This window comes from Plodia interpunctella, chromosome 13 (assembly GCF_027563975.2).
Source record: "Plodia interpunctella isolate USDA-ARS_2022_Savannah chromosome 13, ilPloInte3.2, whole genome shotgun sequence".
In the NCBI taxonomy this organism is placed as follows: domain Eukaryota; kingdom Metazoa; phylum Arthropoda; class Insecta; order Lepidoptera; family Pyralidae; genus Plodia; species Plodia interpunctella.
The window spans coordinates 3,805,608-3,822,509 of record NC_071306.1 but is presented as its reverse complement, the minus strand read 5'-3'; the positions used below and the strand labels follow the sequence as shown (position 1 = coordinate 3,822,509).

At 32.8% G+C, this 16,902-nt stretch overlaps 1 protein-coding gene across 1 annotated transcript in view; it reads left to right on the top strand.

Annotated features, from left to right (window-relative positions):
• The window catches only part of LOC128674875 (G-protein coupled receptor Mth2-like), a 53,901-nt gene extending 39,972 nt beyond the window's left edge, over nucleotides 1–13,929 (top strand). The window contains exons 2-10 of the mRNA XM_053753855.1: nucleotides 7,630–7,844; nucleotides 8,560–8,786; nucleotides 9,016–9,201; nucleotides 10,070–10,148; nucleotides 10,374–10,555; nucleotides 10,834–10,959; nucleotides 12,118–12,274; nucleotides 12,893–13,082; nucleotides 13,661–13,929. Coding sequence (XP_053609830.1) covers nucleotides 7,630–7,844; nucleotides 8,560–8,786; nucleotides 9,016–9,201; nucleotides 10,070–10,148; nucleotides 10,374–10,555; nucleotides 10,834–10,959; nucleotides 12,118–12,274; nucleotides 12,893–13,082; nucleotides 13,661–13,768 — 1,470 coding nt within the window. The 3' untranslated portion in view covers nucleotides 13,769–13,929. The remainder of the gene's footprint in view (nucleotides 1–7,629; nucleotides 7,845–8,559; nucleotides 8,787–9,015; nucleotides 9,202–10,069; nucleotides 10,149–10,373; nucleotides 10,556–10,833; nucleotides 10,960–12,117; nucleotides 12,275–12,892; nucleotides 13,083–13,660) is intronic.
• The last annotated feature ends 2,973 nt before the right edge of the window (nucleotides 13,930–16,902 follow it).

The window sequence follows — 16,902 nt, the reverse complement described above, 5'->3', positions numbered from 1 at the left end:
AGCATTGCGAGCAGATAATGTTGTCTGATGCTAATAAAAGAAGCCTTTTGTTGCTGTGATAACGTTTGTCAGGTTTATGTTCTGTGCGGAAGAAGGCGATTATACTTTAGATATCGCATATTAGTTACTTTTTTCTCCTTTTACTGTAGATAAGTGACTATTTCTATAAATTTGAAATCTCATTTTTGTCGTAAGCTTTTATTATTGTCATTTAATTTATTGCATTCAACTTGAGACAAACAATATGTTCAACCCATTTAGGAGATCCCTTGTCGGGAGTCGATTTTGAGTGCCACGCGTCGTCAGGTCACGCATATCATAATTTTAGCTTAATCGGTTAAAAATATCCGATACCAACAGAATTGAGCTGGAAGATTCCATTTGAAAAACAGGTTGTATAAAACTTGCAAAAAACCAAAATGCATAAGATCTTAAAGCTACAGTTTCCGGAGAGGATTTTTGAAATATATCACGTCTTTTGAAACATTATATTTTAAGTTTTTCGATGGAATCACGTTTTGAAAACTTTTGTCTCATTCGGTCCCAGTCTAAAGTGAGAATATCGTATAACGACAACTCAATAGAATATTATCTGTCGGAAAAACAAATAAAAAATACAGACTGGATCTAGTCAGGTAGACAGGTAATTAGTAAAATTTGAATCTTAATTTTATTTTAATAATTCGCCAACGCCTGTGCGAATATCGGAAAAGTACCTCCAGTAAAGTAGTAAAGTACATCCATGTACCAAGTTTTGATTGAAGCAGAATTTGATTGATTGAGTAACAATATCGTCACAAACTCATATTTAAACTTTTGCATTTAAAATATTTAAAGAGTACTATGAATAAATGTTATGATCAAAAAACTATGATTGAAAAGAAAATATAACAATAATGTAATACAAATCTAACATTTTGTGGAAACATCGCTTTTCCACAGAGATTTTTCAAGCAGATGAAACGAAAGGAAATTAATACATGTTATCCGGAAATGAAATTCATTCTCTTTGTCCGCCCTCATGTTTGTGCGCCATTTTATTTCATTTTGTAACAAATTTTTCTGCTTTGTAACATAGTTATGGAAAATAAAATAAAGTTACGTCATGGCTGCAAAGGTTTATACTTGTGATTACTTTTATAAGGTTTTAAGAAATGACAAAATGATTTTTGATCCTCTGTTGAGTGTGGTCCACACGACTAGTCCACCTAGTTGGACTACCAGAAGACTATTGTTTCTTGCTGTGGATTGTAATAAATGTAATCATTAGTTTTATTCTGGTCGGATTTTGTACGTAACATATACGTTGTCATTGATTTATCTGCGGTTTTTCATACTTTGTAGTTAGTTAATAGAATTACCAAATACCGTAATTATGTATTTCCTTATTAAACAAAGTTCTTTGATCAAGCTTTCATAAACACCTGAACTGAACTGAGGGTATCGACCCTCGAGAAAATTTTCGTAATTAGCTAAGAAATCTGTTATCGACATCGTATTCAAGAAGGTTATTCACGATTATAACTCACGTTTGACCTCTCAATAACGTCAATCGGGAGTTTGGGAGAAGCAAAAGTTTCGGGTTGGCCAAATATTTGTCCGGTTTCGTCGTGGGCGGATCCGGATCCGGCGATGCCAACTTGACGGAATATCCCACAAACCTTATAAAACAAATTGTTTCGACATTTTCAACCAAGTTTTGCTACGGGCTCGTATTTTTCTTTTCATCTTATGAACATTTTGTTTTGCTGTTTTGTAAAGTTTTTTTTTTCTATGTTCCCTTGGATGCCTTTGGGTAGGGTTGATTTACATAATGCGTTCACTCGAGAAATGTCCAGAATGTTATATTATAAATATGTACATTTAATTGATTTTTCCAATTTGAAACAAATTCAATGAAAATTTGATGAAGTAAACATTAATTTATTGCAATGTAAGCCAGATTCGTCATTAATTTATTTATGAATGTTAGAGACGGCACGGAAATTAAATTTCCATTTTTTATAATTTAAGCGATTGTTTTTAATTTTTTTTTCATCATCAACAAATGATTTATCGAGTATATTTACTAATTTGATTTATATCCTATTAATATTATAAATGCGAAAGTTAGTGAGGATGTATGTGTGTATGTTTGTTACTCTTCGAAAAATCTACTTTACCGATTGTTAAGAAATTTTGCAGACTAGCAGAATATAACCTGGAATAACATATAGGGTATCCCGGTTTTATCCCGAAATTCTCAAGGGATCGAAGCTCCGGGCCGCAGATGCTTATTTATATAGATAGGTTAAACCCGCCGCAGGTTTCGATGATTCAAATAAGCAATTGCGTAGGCCGTACCTACCTTGTTATCATAAAATAAATTTCTAAATTCCGAAAATACCTTTTAACTATTACCGATAAGTTTATTCATCATTATTTATATAATTATGTCACATAAATGGAACGTGTTAGTATCGTAGTGCAAACCCTCGTTTGATAATAGCTTTATCAGCAATATCAAGTATTTCTGCGTACTCAATCATATTTTAAATAATATTTTACTAAAAAATTCTTCAAATTGCACAAGAAGGAATAACAATAAAATATTTAGATATCATTTAGTACTTCCTGTCAAGTTTGATACTTTGATTTAATGACGTTGACAAACGTAAAATAATGTAAAATGTACAGATAAATGTGTGATAATGACATGTAATTTCGATAATAATAGTCATGATAACAAGATTTTGTGCTACTGTAATGGGAAATACTTTATATGATCCTCTCTTACGTCTCGCTTACTAACCGATGTTTATCTACTATTGTTTATCTATTGTGTCTCGATTTTACGCGCTAGAAGAGTTAAATAAAAATAAATAAATCCTGTAACTTCTATTTGTATGTACAAAAATTGCATGACAATATTTACGTGCAAAAATTAACAAAATTAATCGATTGCTCTTGATGAAATTTCTGCTTTAATTTTGTTTATTCTGAGACAGAAAACCGATTGAGAAAAAAACCCAAATCGCAAACGATAAAAGACAACTTCATGGACATTAAAGTGATTTTGAATTTAAATATCTGTTTAATCGTAGTATAACAATAAATAAATTATCCCATGGTTATTCTGATACCAAGCTAAGTGAAAACCATTAGTCGACTGAGCAGAAATAATGTAACGTTCCAAAATAAACGAGTCCAATTAAAACAGTTCCATTATAAGTAACAGTTATCTTAGTTCGGCTCTCGCGCGCAATTGATAGAGTAAACACTAAGTTAATCTGATACGAAAGCCTACCCACGGTCGAGGGCCTTTCTTGCTTCCGGGATTTCGAATGAATTTTCTTGAGATAAATTCGTTTGAGTTTTTTTTTTAATTTACAACAAGCGCAAATGATGGCCAGTAGTTTAGTTTTTTTTTTCTTTTACAAGCAAAAATAATAATTTAAACTTCAAAAATATATTTCTTATGGAAGTCATGTACTTTCCATAAATATCAACAAGATCAGCCCAAAAGTAAATGTAGAGAATAAAAAACAAGTAAAGCAAGAAAATATTATCATAATGATCCATTGTTACCCAAAATAAACAAGTTTACAAAATTAAAACCTTAAACCAATTAATTCATAATATTGTTAAGTATATTTAATTTACGTTTTAATTAATGAAGTAGTAAAAGTCAAGAGCCAAACACAGATAGAACCTGTTCACTTCACATAGTTCCTCTTTATAACTCGTGTAAGTTCTAAATAAACGACAAACAAAGGGACGTGATCCCGCACTTACGTAACTTTTTCCTTCACAGTCGAGAGAAGCCTTTATGTGCTAATTAGATTTTGGGTTTCTACGTAGGTACTTGAGTAAATATCGTTTTGATTTGTGGGTTGGAGATGGAATTATATTGCTGTTTCTAAATTTTATAGATTTTCAGAGATTTAAAAAAAATATATCGACGTGGAAACAGATCAAACCGTTTTAATTTTCTAGCTTTTATCCTGTTTGAGCGATATTCCCACAGGAACAGTACTTTTTTTGGCATGAAAAGCAAGCGTTTCAAAATTGCGATAAAGCGTGAAGATTTTTTCTATTTCTTTGTGTGCCTATTCGTTACTGAATATTCGCCATCAGCTCTTAGCTTTACCTTATCCAGAGCTAGTCTGAATAATTGTTCAACTTACTGTTTAGACTCCCGTCCACTCTCTGATGTTTTTGAGGCATCTTGCATCGCCCCCCACTTTATGCTTTCCGCCAAATCTGGAGATGGTACCGGGAATTTTTCAAAGAAGGACAAACAAACGTTATTTTATATTCATAATATTATATACGGATTAGTTAGGATAATTAGCTATTTAGAGAGCCGTTTTATGTGAGCCGTGTCACGTTTGATAGGTTCTACATCGATCAATTCTACCCATTATATTTCCAGTAAATCAAACAATAAATAAACACAGTCAAGACACGAGCAATCCCTGGCTGAGCCACCAATCATGTCTGTTGACAGAGCAAACAGCAAACGATCGGACAAGCGCCAGCCTGCGACCGCTGCCCGTCGTAAATGTACAGCAAATAGCAGGACGTGATTACCCACTTACTTACACTTTGTTTTATAATCAAGTAGTATTTGACATGAAAGTTCATTTATGTAAATGTATTATTGCATCAGAGATTACAATAGTATGTAGTTTTTGTAAAGGTTTATACTTATATTGTATTAGTGTCATGAAAATGTCATCCTCTGTAGATTTTCACTTTGATAGATTCGATCGATGGTTCGGTAAGCTGTTTAGCAAAATATGACCCTATGAATGTTGTGAAACACTTTGATTGGTGGATTTTATTACGCTCAAATGGATGCGCTCCAGAGGAATAGATAGATAGATAGATGATAATTCCAGTAATTTTTATATTGTCCAATGCAGTGAGTCGGCTTCATAGAATACTTCGTTATTCTTCAGATCTTATTTTAAAGCAACCACGTAAAGTAGCAACACATGCACATCTTGAATTAACATAAAGATTAAAGTTTAGAAAAAATCAACCTTAAACCAACATCAGAAGACCTACTACGAAACATACAAACACGTAGAAACACGTTTAAACGTCCACATGCTGTCTCTTTTTCCCATATCGTGTACACATGGTGTAAAAAAGTGTGAACGCAATGATTTGCTACGTGTTGTATATTTCATGGCAGCCTTCCAGATATATAAAGTCAATAAAAATTATAATTATATGTACAAGTCACATAAAAAGTACGAAAAATCTCACTCTTTGTTCCGAAAATATAAACAAAAAGTATATAGTATTTTCTATCAAGGTCTAATAAACGGTAATGCCTCCATTTTCGCATTGTCCCGCCCCGACCGGAACCGGAAGACGCGGCAGAGAGCGTTTGTGTTAATTAGATTCCCAGTTGGGATAATTTTAGGTCAATTGACTTCTTAGTTGGATAAATAATTGGATTATGGTTTTATAAGCACTAGCGGCCGTAAGTGACTTTTATATTTAATTATTTATAATTACTATTTTTATGTAAACTTTTATACGAAAGTCTAGCTGTCATGCATTCACAGCTAAATTGTTGTGCCATTTTTGATGAAATTTAGACTTGATATAGTTAAAAACCGGAGGATATCGCAGGCGGAGCTGCGAGTAATATGTATAACCTACCTAACACATAACTATGTGAGTGAAGATGTAGTCACGCCACATAAAATCTACTATACAGATTTCGTTTGAGGCGTGATTCTATAATCTCAGGATTAAATCATAGGATCATCATTAGGGGCGCATCAATCCTGAGATTATAGAATTTTATAATAATATATTCCTAATATTTCACATAAAATATTTTAAAAATTCCTTAGTCGTAGATAGCAGTCTGACGTTTAGACCTGGGTATGGATGCGATGTGATACTTTCTAAGTTTTCGTATCTACATATGTGGGATTTTAGTGACACGACGTGGTTTTTGTATGGAAAGCGTCGTTACACAATCAACAATCTTTTATCATTCAATTAAATTATCGATCTTTTATGATAAACGCAAGGTGAGATATTACATTATTATGGTGTAATTTATTATGTGCTAAATTGCATTAGTGCCAAATAAGAAGTGCGATATTAACAACCTAAATCAGCCGAGTTATATTGTAACACGCGTCACGCGTAAAATCCGCGTATTGAAGGCGTTACGTGCTACGTGCGCTTGTTAGAGACGTGATCGACTCATAATGACGTCGAGATGAGACGGGAGTCGCGCACTAAACGGTCGACGACGACGCCAGCATGGGAACTGACGTGATTGCGTAAATTGACTATTATGGAGAGAGTAACCTAACTGTGTGACTGCTATGAAAAGTTCACTGAAGTCGCAGTGAATATCGCTTATTACTTTCACTGCGACAGAACTTTTACGCGGTACATTGTCGTCAAGTAGTTTTATATATATATATATATAAGAGAAAAGAGAATGTTCAATAATTATTGGAACATAGTAATGATTACATTAGTACTTAATTGCGGACCTACATGGTTAGCTATGTTTAAGTCTGTAGTTTTAGTCTCTGCTACGGTTGTCTTTGCTAAAACTGATATTGTTATAACGTATATACATAAATACATATGGTTGCAATATTGGTATTTCATTGTTCAAATCCATCATAATATTCTCTCATTATAAGACATTATACAACCAAAAATCCAAACGGGAGCTGAGCTAATAAAAGATGAGGAAAGTTATGGATAAGCAAATAATTTGATTTCTTGAGTCTCTCAGTCTTTAGAAGTACAATTTTCCTTCCCTTGTGTATCAAAATTCAAACATTTTCGATATCACAATATAACAACCCTCTTCACTCCGCATTTAATTGACGAATATTGTCATGTCCTTGTCAGATTTGCACAAGAGTCTCGACGGCCGCTTTATTTTAAATTGGGTCGTGGCCTATAAAAGTCAATGTACACGGTAAGGACAAGATAATTATGGTTGTCGTTCAAAATGATGATAAATTGGACGGATCTTATGGCTACTAATCAAAATTCAACACAAGCATTTGAACTTTGGTTTCATGAAGACATGTACTGAGGTCGGCCGACATTGTTCTGATTGGTCACGTATATGGTAATAGTGCCATTTGTCTCTTTAGATCGAAGTGATATTTGGTAATGAACGTGTATGTATAAAGTATTTTCAGGTATTTCAAAACATCTTCCCTGATAGTAACATTTATCTCTTACAACATTTAAAATGTTATATATATATATCATACAACAAAGGGAATATTATCGCGATATCGAAATTCTAAAGTACAAAATTGATCTTAATAATTAAGGGTAAGTTGTATCGTCATTGCATTGATTTTAACCTGCGCGCCGCTGACGTTTGGGCTTGATTGACATTGCGTTGTTTTGCACACGTTAAAGTTAACGTCAAAATTTACGGAGCAACCCACCCTAAGAAAATAAACGGTTGGAGTAATTTCGAACATCTTTTGAACGTATTTCTACTATTAAAACATGGAATCGGATTAACGTATTTTCAACGGAATTTAAAAGTCATCACATATTGGTCTACAAATAAAATTATTTATTACAAGATGACTAACATTTTAAGTTTTTGACAAATGTTTTTTTTTTCAGGAAGAAGGCCCAAAGCTGCCAGTGGTACCGAAATGTTGCGCCAGCGGGCAGAATCTGAGTATCAGCCACGACTCAGAGGGAAACGTCAAGTCCGAGTGCGTTCGAACCACTCTAACCTTTTCGCCGATGTTCTACAAGACCAACGACACACATCTGTGGAGTTACGAGAGCAATCTCTATGAAACCCTCGTTGGAAACCCTTGCCTTTATGACAGGTTGGTAAAATGGACTCGGTGGCATTCTAGTAAATTTTACGTCGACTTAGAAAAACGCAAAGTACGCCATTTTATTTAAATGGCGGCTGCGCACAGGTTTATGTTAACATCAAAGTTGACTGGTGCAAGGTGGCAATCTACTCTAAATGACAAAATTATAATTTATAATTCAAGATTTAAAATTAATTGTTTGTTATATAATATATTTTATCTATATCGACATTTTTGATTTTAGTATATGAACTTACAGTTCATCCCAAAAAAATTATTAACACCAACTATCGGATAAACAAAACCATAACACTCGTTGTTTTCAACGCTCGATGAACGTTTAGAACGATTGTAAAGCTTTTCATCGATAAATTTTCCTTCCCCATGTTAGTAAAGTTTGAAACAAATTGTACACAAAGAATACGTGAAATAATTTCTGTAATGACCGTTAATAAAATATGTGCCATGGAATTGCCACTTACTACCGGGTAATCACAGAAAAGTATGATCGAAACAGGAATTTTAAAATAAGCATAAAATATTTGATAATTTTGAGCGAATAATTTTTTTATGGTTAGACATAATTTATCTATAATTAGTAGCTTTGTTACCACCGAAATACTTAAATAATACCCTTAAAGAGGACAAACAATGAAATGAAAATAAAATGGACAATTTCTTGGCCCATTTTTTGTATTATTAATCTATTTTGGTATTCTTTCAGATATCGATTAGAACCATATCAAGACAGTAATGATGAGTTTTATCTCATGGTCAACGGTTCGTTATTCGTCCCTTTCTCGACACCTCCGTTTTTGGGCACCAAGGACTTTTGCATGGAGACATTCTGGAACGAATCAAATCCAGCAGGAGTGACTTTGCCTTTGGTTTGCTTCACCGCATCCTCGGCTGAAACTACCACTTCTGTTACTTTGATTGCTTATGCTATAGGTAAGAGATAAATAAACAAATATATTGACATTACTAGCTGTTGTCGACAACAATCTACTAGCTGTTGTTGCGAGGCGCAAAAAGAAACCAGTTTACTCCCATAAAAACTCTGGCGTAAACCAATCTATTAGTTGGGTTTGCGCCGGGTTTTTTGGGAAGAAATTGGGAAAAAGCGTAAATCTCAATCAATTAATCAATATTTTCTTACTAATGAAAAACAAATTTCCAGGTTTACTAATATCTGTACCGTTCCTGCTTTTCACGGCGTTTATCTACACTTACATCAAGGAGCTCCGGGACACTCACGGCAAATCCCTGGCATGCCACACAATCTGCCTTGCCATCGCGTTTCTGTGTTTGGCCACCACTCAACTCGCTGGACATGCTTTTCCTATTACCGTGTGCTCGGTTATGGGTGAGTTAAAGTCCAAAACATTTATTCTGAAATCAGACCTTATTATTATTATTACCCAGATTAAAGGGCACTTTTTAACATCAAATTTTTAATTATATAGTACCACTAATAATAGATGTTCCACAGCTCCACTCTATTTATGAAAAAAAAAGTGTTATTTAAGCATTGAATTGAATGACTATTTCACATGAATAAGTATCAGCAAACGACGAAAATGCTACACATTACTTTCCAATTCATTAAATAACCTTTCATATTTATTCGGAACGCAATCCATTCTACGGACGAAGTAATAAATTCTAAGAAAATCTATACTCATTCATGCGTTACAATATAGTCCTCAAAACCATATAAAAATCAAATTTTAATACACACAATATTGAAATGGTTTTTATTTGATTAGGTACCTATGTTACATTTTTATAAGAAGATGATTGACTCCGAAAATTCAATATAGAGATAACATATTTAGATATTTAACAGGGTCTTTATTTATAAGCAAAAAAAATTAAGCCATATTGAAACATAGCATACTGTATTATGGCATAACGATTTTTAAGTATAATTAATTAAGCATAATATTTTTAATCAATAATTTACACTGTTTTATATATCTTTTTATTTATCAGTCGACCGCACATAAAGTTACCCTGCCTGGACCTATATGCGGCGGTAATAGTGGTAAGGTAATAAATAGGTTTGAGCAGCTTGATGTGAGGTTGACTGTATATAACATATATCCATGTTTGACCTCGGCTCATTAACTATGCATATTTATTCTAAATTTCGTTAAATCCAGCGTATTCTTATTAACCGTAAAACTGTGACAAGGTTTACAATATTATTAAGGATACTGTTCTTTTTACAGCCTACCTCATCCAGTTTTCGTTTGTGTCATGCTTCTTCTGGCTCAACGTCATGTGTTTTGATACATTCTTAAATGTTAGGTAAGTTATACTAATTTTCAAAATTATACCATCTACCTAAGTTTGCGTTCAGTATCTTTGATTATATAGTCTCTAGGAGATGGGACCATATTATTTCATATATTAAACCTTTTTTTTCATACCTTACATACATTTCATAATTTATATGAAGCTATTTAGTAAATTAATTATTTGAAATACGTTATTCTTTTTCAAGAAAACATTAATAAGTTTGCGTTTTTTCAGGCGCTACATTGACGCGTTACTTACAAGGAGGAGTATGAGAAGGCGGTTTGCTTGGTACTGCGCATACGCAGTCATATTACCCGTAGTCCTACTTATAGTCACCATAACCATGGATCTGTCACCGGCAGTTCCAAGCACTTACCTCAAACCGAATTTTGGTGTTAAAGGTTGCTGGTTTAAAAGTAAGTACATTTACAATTTAACCGACAGGATTTAGAATTAGAGTAACGATTTAGAGTAATATGTTTTCACTGATTAATTTCAATTATTGATGACTCAAAATCACGTTACAACTAAGGGAAACCAAATTTACGAAAATATACTCTCAGCGCGAATTTTCATTATATTAGATTTCTCCAAAAACAAATATATGCATGCTATCCAGCAAAATATTGTGAGTAGTTTATCTTAAGTATCTAAAAACAACTTTAGGCGTTACTAAATAAGGTTTATTTTCCAGCGGACCAGGCGGCATTACCTTATTTCTACGGGCCTGTAGCGGTCATCCTCATCTCTAACATCATACTGTTCATGATGACGTCAAGGGCCTTTGCCGTTCATTATGATAAGCTTAAGGACGTTACGCGTGAGTATTTTTTTGTAGAATAACCAAAATCTCGTCATTTTGAAAGAAAATTGTTTAAAAGTCTGGCCCAGGGAGTGTCCACGAGACGAGACGGTGGAAAAGTAAGAAGGTGGTCGTTGCCCATCAATAGTCTAATAATAAACAAGATCTAATACGTTAGTATGTGGTATTACTTACAGAACGTGATTGAAGTGCGAGGTACAACAACTTTTTTGTTTAATGCATAAAATAAATAAATGTACATATAATCAATTTATTTAGTTCCTCACTGGCCCAGTAAGTAATAGCAGTTAGACTAGGGCTAGTGGTTCTACTGTTTATTTGGACCACCGCTTAATAAAGGCGTGGGTGCAAATAATTTTATTGGAGCATTAGGCAGTTGTATTTGGAATTTGATAAAAAATAGTAGTAGGTATATCTGTGAGTATATAATATTGATTCAGGTTACAATAGCCATGATGTAATAGTAACATAAAGGAAAATCTAAAGTCTTATTTATATTTACGTTGTTAATTGATTTGCTTTTGTATTTTAATTACTATCAATCTAAACCGGAACATTTAATTATGAATGTGATTGTGTTAGCCATAAATAACAATATTAAATATTACTCTTTAATTACTGAAGTCATAAACTGAAGTATGTTATAAAACAAATCTTAACAATGAAAATTCCCATTAGGATAAATGCAAGACAATGTTATAGCAGGATGTGAGATCATGTCATTAGCGAGAAGACGAGAATACGCAAATAATGTATAACAATATTGTAAAGACTACATTACTCCACACAAGCCAGCTACATTACGCTATAAATACGAGTAAATTGCATTTTTCAGGGAGTCATATCCATTGAAGGAAGTTGCATTTAAATATTATAACTTACGAGTATATATGTGGGAGAAATTAATCTTGAGACTCTTGAATAAGTTTGTATCAACTAGAATTTCTAGGTAATAACAATATTCTGCTAATACTAATTACTTTAAATAGGTTTAGGTATACATAATAATGTGAATCACATATACTTAATTACACAGAATGTAACATTCGAAGGATGGAAAAATTACTTGGAGTAAAGAGTTAATTTATTAATATTATTAATAATATCACTGTAGCTTCCGGACAAACAGTCAATATAAGTTTTTTTTCGAAACAGCCTTAGAGCTGGCGCATTCAGACTTCAGCAACTCCGACGACTGGGTGCGCATGGGCACCGTGCTGGGGCAGCCGCTGCAGGCCAGAGAGCGGTCAGCGACCCCACCGCAGGACCCGCCCGGCAACTTCAACCTGCGGCTGAAGAGATACAAGAAAATGTAAGTTGATGTAGCAATAGAAACGACTAGGTGCGCATGGGCACCATGCTGGGGCAACCGCTGCAGGCCAGGGAAAGTATGTTGGTGTAGCATCAAGTACTCGGACGATCTTTCTTTGTCTTATGAGGGGTAGACGAAGCCAAGCAAAATTTTGTTAGAACGTTGATATTTTATCTATACTACTACTAAGCAGGGAAATAGGCAAGCAAACCTATTTAAATAGTATTTAAGTATTATCTGCAATACCAGCGGTATCACATGTGCTTGGCCGTCTTTGTGGCCTAGGGTCTTTTGCTACAGCACTATTTCATTGAACGGACAATGAAAGTATTCCTGTTTCCCATTTCATAAATTGGATTGGTGGAAAAGGTATTCTGAAATAATGTCAATATTTTTGAGTTTATTTTGTATTTCCCTCATGACGCTGGGAAAAACCAGGCACCTGGGACGAGGGAGGCTAAAAACAATTACTCGTCGAGCTTATCGCCTATGAGACGATTCTCTTTAGTACCATATCCAGAAGTATCTACACGAGCTTGTTTAATTTTTTTTTCTTTTAATTATAAAGTATTTAGTTTTCAATATCAACCTGCAAATAAAAGTAAATGAATTGCTCAGATTCCGCAAGTGCTGTATCCTGTCCTTCATCATGGGTTTGTCGTGGGCCTTGGAGGTGGTGTCTTGGGCAGCGGGCGCAGGGTCCTCCTCTGTCTCCGTGTGGTCCATGTTCGATCTCATCAACGCTCTGCAGGGCGTCGTCATTTTCTGTATCTTTGTGCTGCAGCAGCCAGTGAGGAATATCGTTATGGTGAGTATACTTTATTCGTCTATCGTGGCCTTTTTAGTCTAATGGGCAGTCAGTGAAATTTTGTTGTTTGAAACAACATTATTGTACACAAAAAACAGTAAATTTGAAAAATAAAATGTAAGACGATGAACTTATTCCATAGAAAATATTACGAAAAGCCCAGCTTAGCTTAGCTCTCTGGTGTGATAACATGGCAGTAATATTTCCTTATAAGATAAATTACGTCTGTTAGTTCTCGTTTTTAAATGCCTTGCATAGTACTTGCTTTGGATTATACAAGCGTTGTATGATAACTTTACTATGTTGACATTACGTATTTGTAATTCCCGTTCACTTATTTTTACCTGTTGGGTTTCAATAATTAAAAACAGATATTTCTACTTGCATTCAGTATCATAGTCATCATTTTAGTAGTCAAAGCTGTTATAATAATATTAAAAAAAGATAGAAACTATAAAGGAATCCGCTTTTAATTTGTCTCGGAGGCCTTGAGAAATTCGATTATTCCCTTGTATCCGCACGTCATATATTTATAGATTGAAAACGTTACTAACCCTATTTTATTTCCTTTCAAACAGTCATCAAAACTCTTCAAATCATGCAGGAGGAAAAAGGACGGATCGGAAGTGTCTGTAGTGAGTGAGAGGAATAGCATTATTAGCCCTGGGAAAAGGGACTACGTGTAGTGATATACTATGATAGATTGGACTGTGGAGACTGATTATAGTGACAGTATTATAAAGGTCATATGAGTATTTGGTTCCAAATGCAAAGTGTAAACAGCCCGTAAAATCTGACGATTAAGTTCCTCATTTTATATTAAAAATAATATATAACATTTTCTTCATTTCATTGCTATGTCAATGCAGTATTTTATTCATTCGATTCAGTGCCTAATGTTATTTATTGCTACATCATTATAAAATTATAATACCATAAAAATGCCACGAAATACCAGATTGTTTGAGTTATGAGAATATAAAAATATAATGGTTTCTTAATCATAAAGTTACCCTGTAATCGTAACGGAGAGATCATATTATAAATTGCAAGGATAATTTTTCGTACAGTATTACGATATTTAAGTAGTATGATTTAATTTAAAACAAAATTATTTATTTATTCGCTATTACGTTGTTTAAAATAGGCTATACTGTTAGAATCTTAAGATGTAAAATTAAAGATGTAAGATATTTTTCTATGTAAATTAGGTTATTAACATAATTATGACCAAATTGTGTACATCGCGTTTTTTTTAATGTATTTTAAATATACTTTCATATAACATCTAAAAAAAAGTATTTACTCCTTTAAAACAAAATTTGAATACTCATAGACAGATTGAAATCATCCATTTTAATCCATTAAAAATATAAAAATACGTACCGCCCAGTTATATTAGATTACTAATGTATAAACATAACAAAGTAATTAAGTATATTAGAGGAAAAACTGCATAAATATGTTAAGTTTATGCATATATCTAAACTAAATATACCTATATATGTATAGTGCCATAATGTTAAAGCAGGTAGATAAAAAGATGGTGCATTTCATTTCGAGAAAAGCTAGTCATAACAAAGTAATATAATGATGTTGTACGTAGTCATAGATTTGTTTTTAATTTATTTAATGCGCATGTTATTGTGGTCAACGCGTGCGTACACTACCTACATCATTGATTCATTTCTAAGTTACGTAAAAATGTGTTTAGAAAATATGTGATATAAGAAATAGGTAATGATGTAAAAAGCTTCGGGTAATCTATTGTGCACAAGTTTATGTTACAAAATAAACTTCTATCTTAATTTTTTAAATACGATATTTTACACAAAAAAACAATTCTATATTAGAATGACAAAAAAACATTTTTATTTCATTTAGCTACATAAAAAATATCATTATCAAAAAATTTTAACGTTGGGAATTACTTCATGAAAAATAATATTAATATTATTTAACATTTTTATAAATTTTTTTTTCACGATATATATATAATATTAATTTTCAAAAAACTCGGATCGGTCGCTGTCCATCGTCCGTTTTTCTAATATATCTAGTATTGTCTGCACTGGTCGTTTATTTGTGTAAAATATTACTTTGTTTACAGATAATGCTAGTTTCGAGGTTGTTTATAGTGTGTTCAGGGCGTAAACATGATAGTGCGGTTAAAAATTTATGTTGACACATCACACAACTGCCGCCATATTGTGTAGAAAAGGTTAGAAATTTCTATTTTTTGTTTGTTACCATGTTAAGGCTTATCTTGATTGATTTATATATTTTCACTGTATAATTTCAAAATCTTATCTTGCATAAGAAGTGTAAATGATTCTTAGTTAATTAAAAAAGTTATTACTTAGTTATAATTATTCCATCGATTATTTTTGTTATCTTTAAGATTGACAAAAACAATTAAAGAAAACAATTAAGTATTATATTTTTTGTTAATTTTACTGTTTAATAGATTGCGTTCGCATATAAAAATAAATTATAAATAAGACTGGTCGTTTATGGAAATGGAAAGAATACGTAATAGAGTTATTAAAAGACCATTACGTATAATAATATAAGTGAAAACAAAACGACGAACATGATAAAACCAAATAATGGATAGTGTCAGTAATTGAAAGTTGTTAAGTGAATAATAACAACGACGAATATTATAATAGCAATTTTATTTACTATAATTTTACTTATACGAGGTCACGTTTTAAGAAGAAATGTTTCTTTTTTCAAAATTTAAAATATCCACGACAATAATTAGATTTAATGTGACCTAATTAAGTTGCATTTCTACTATTTTAATATTTTCAGAATATTACCCGAATCTAATATAGTTATATATATATAAACTATAGTAGTTATTGTATAATTCTATGATTGAGCTATGATTTTGTAAATTTGTAACTTACAATAATCGGATTAATTAGCGTATTATGTGTAACTATGTAAAATAATATTGTTAAATGTTGATGCGGTTTTTAAGTGAAATGACAATTTAAGATGATGTATATTTGTCTATTTTGCAAAACATGACGTTAAATAAACAAGCTTTATATAAAAGTTGTTCGTGTTTTTATACCCCTTCCTTATGGCGTTAAATTAAAAATCCTTTAAAGTCAGAATCTTTTAGGGTAAGTCATATATAGGTATGAAGTACTTACTAAATCCATGGTCTAAGTATCCACATTTTAAAATTTCGATTCGATTTTCAAACAACCAAGACACCAAGCTGGACAGGATACCGCGCGAGATACAACCAATAAAATATAGTCATTTTTAACAAATTAAATTCTATTGGTTGTTCGAAATCCAGCTATGGTCCGCTCCATTCCGCTTTGGTAGAGTTCTAGTTTTACTGGCCGGACAAACATGCCATTAGTGCCATCACACGTCAATGTCAGCCATCTGGTGCCCGATAGCATTGTGTGAGACCTAAAGAGGACTCTTTACAGTTAATATCCAAATCCTCTTTAGAATTAGATTTTCCTCTTAAACCAATCAATGTATTATTCGTAATAAATCCATTTACGAGTACTGATTTATTTATTATTAGCTATTCTCTAACAGAAACAGTAAACTGCATATAGTATTCCTCTTAATAAACCTAGAAACAGAAAATAGACACGGAAAATTCTTCCAACAAAATCCATAATTGAGCGTCTGTGGATTATTAGGCATTAGTACAATCGCAAGCGCCATGATCCACATAATAATAACGGAGCATAACTTCGGATCTGGTATTAATGTTATGCCTACAGTACCCTGTAACTCCCGTTTCAATTGGCATTTCCAATAATAACAAAGGGGGAGGGGT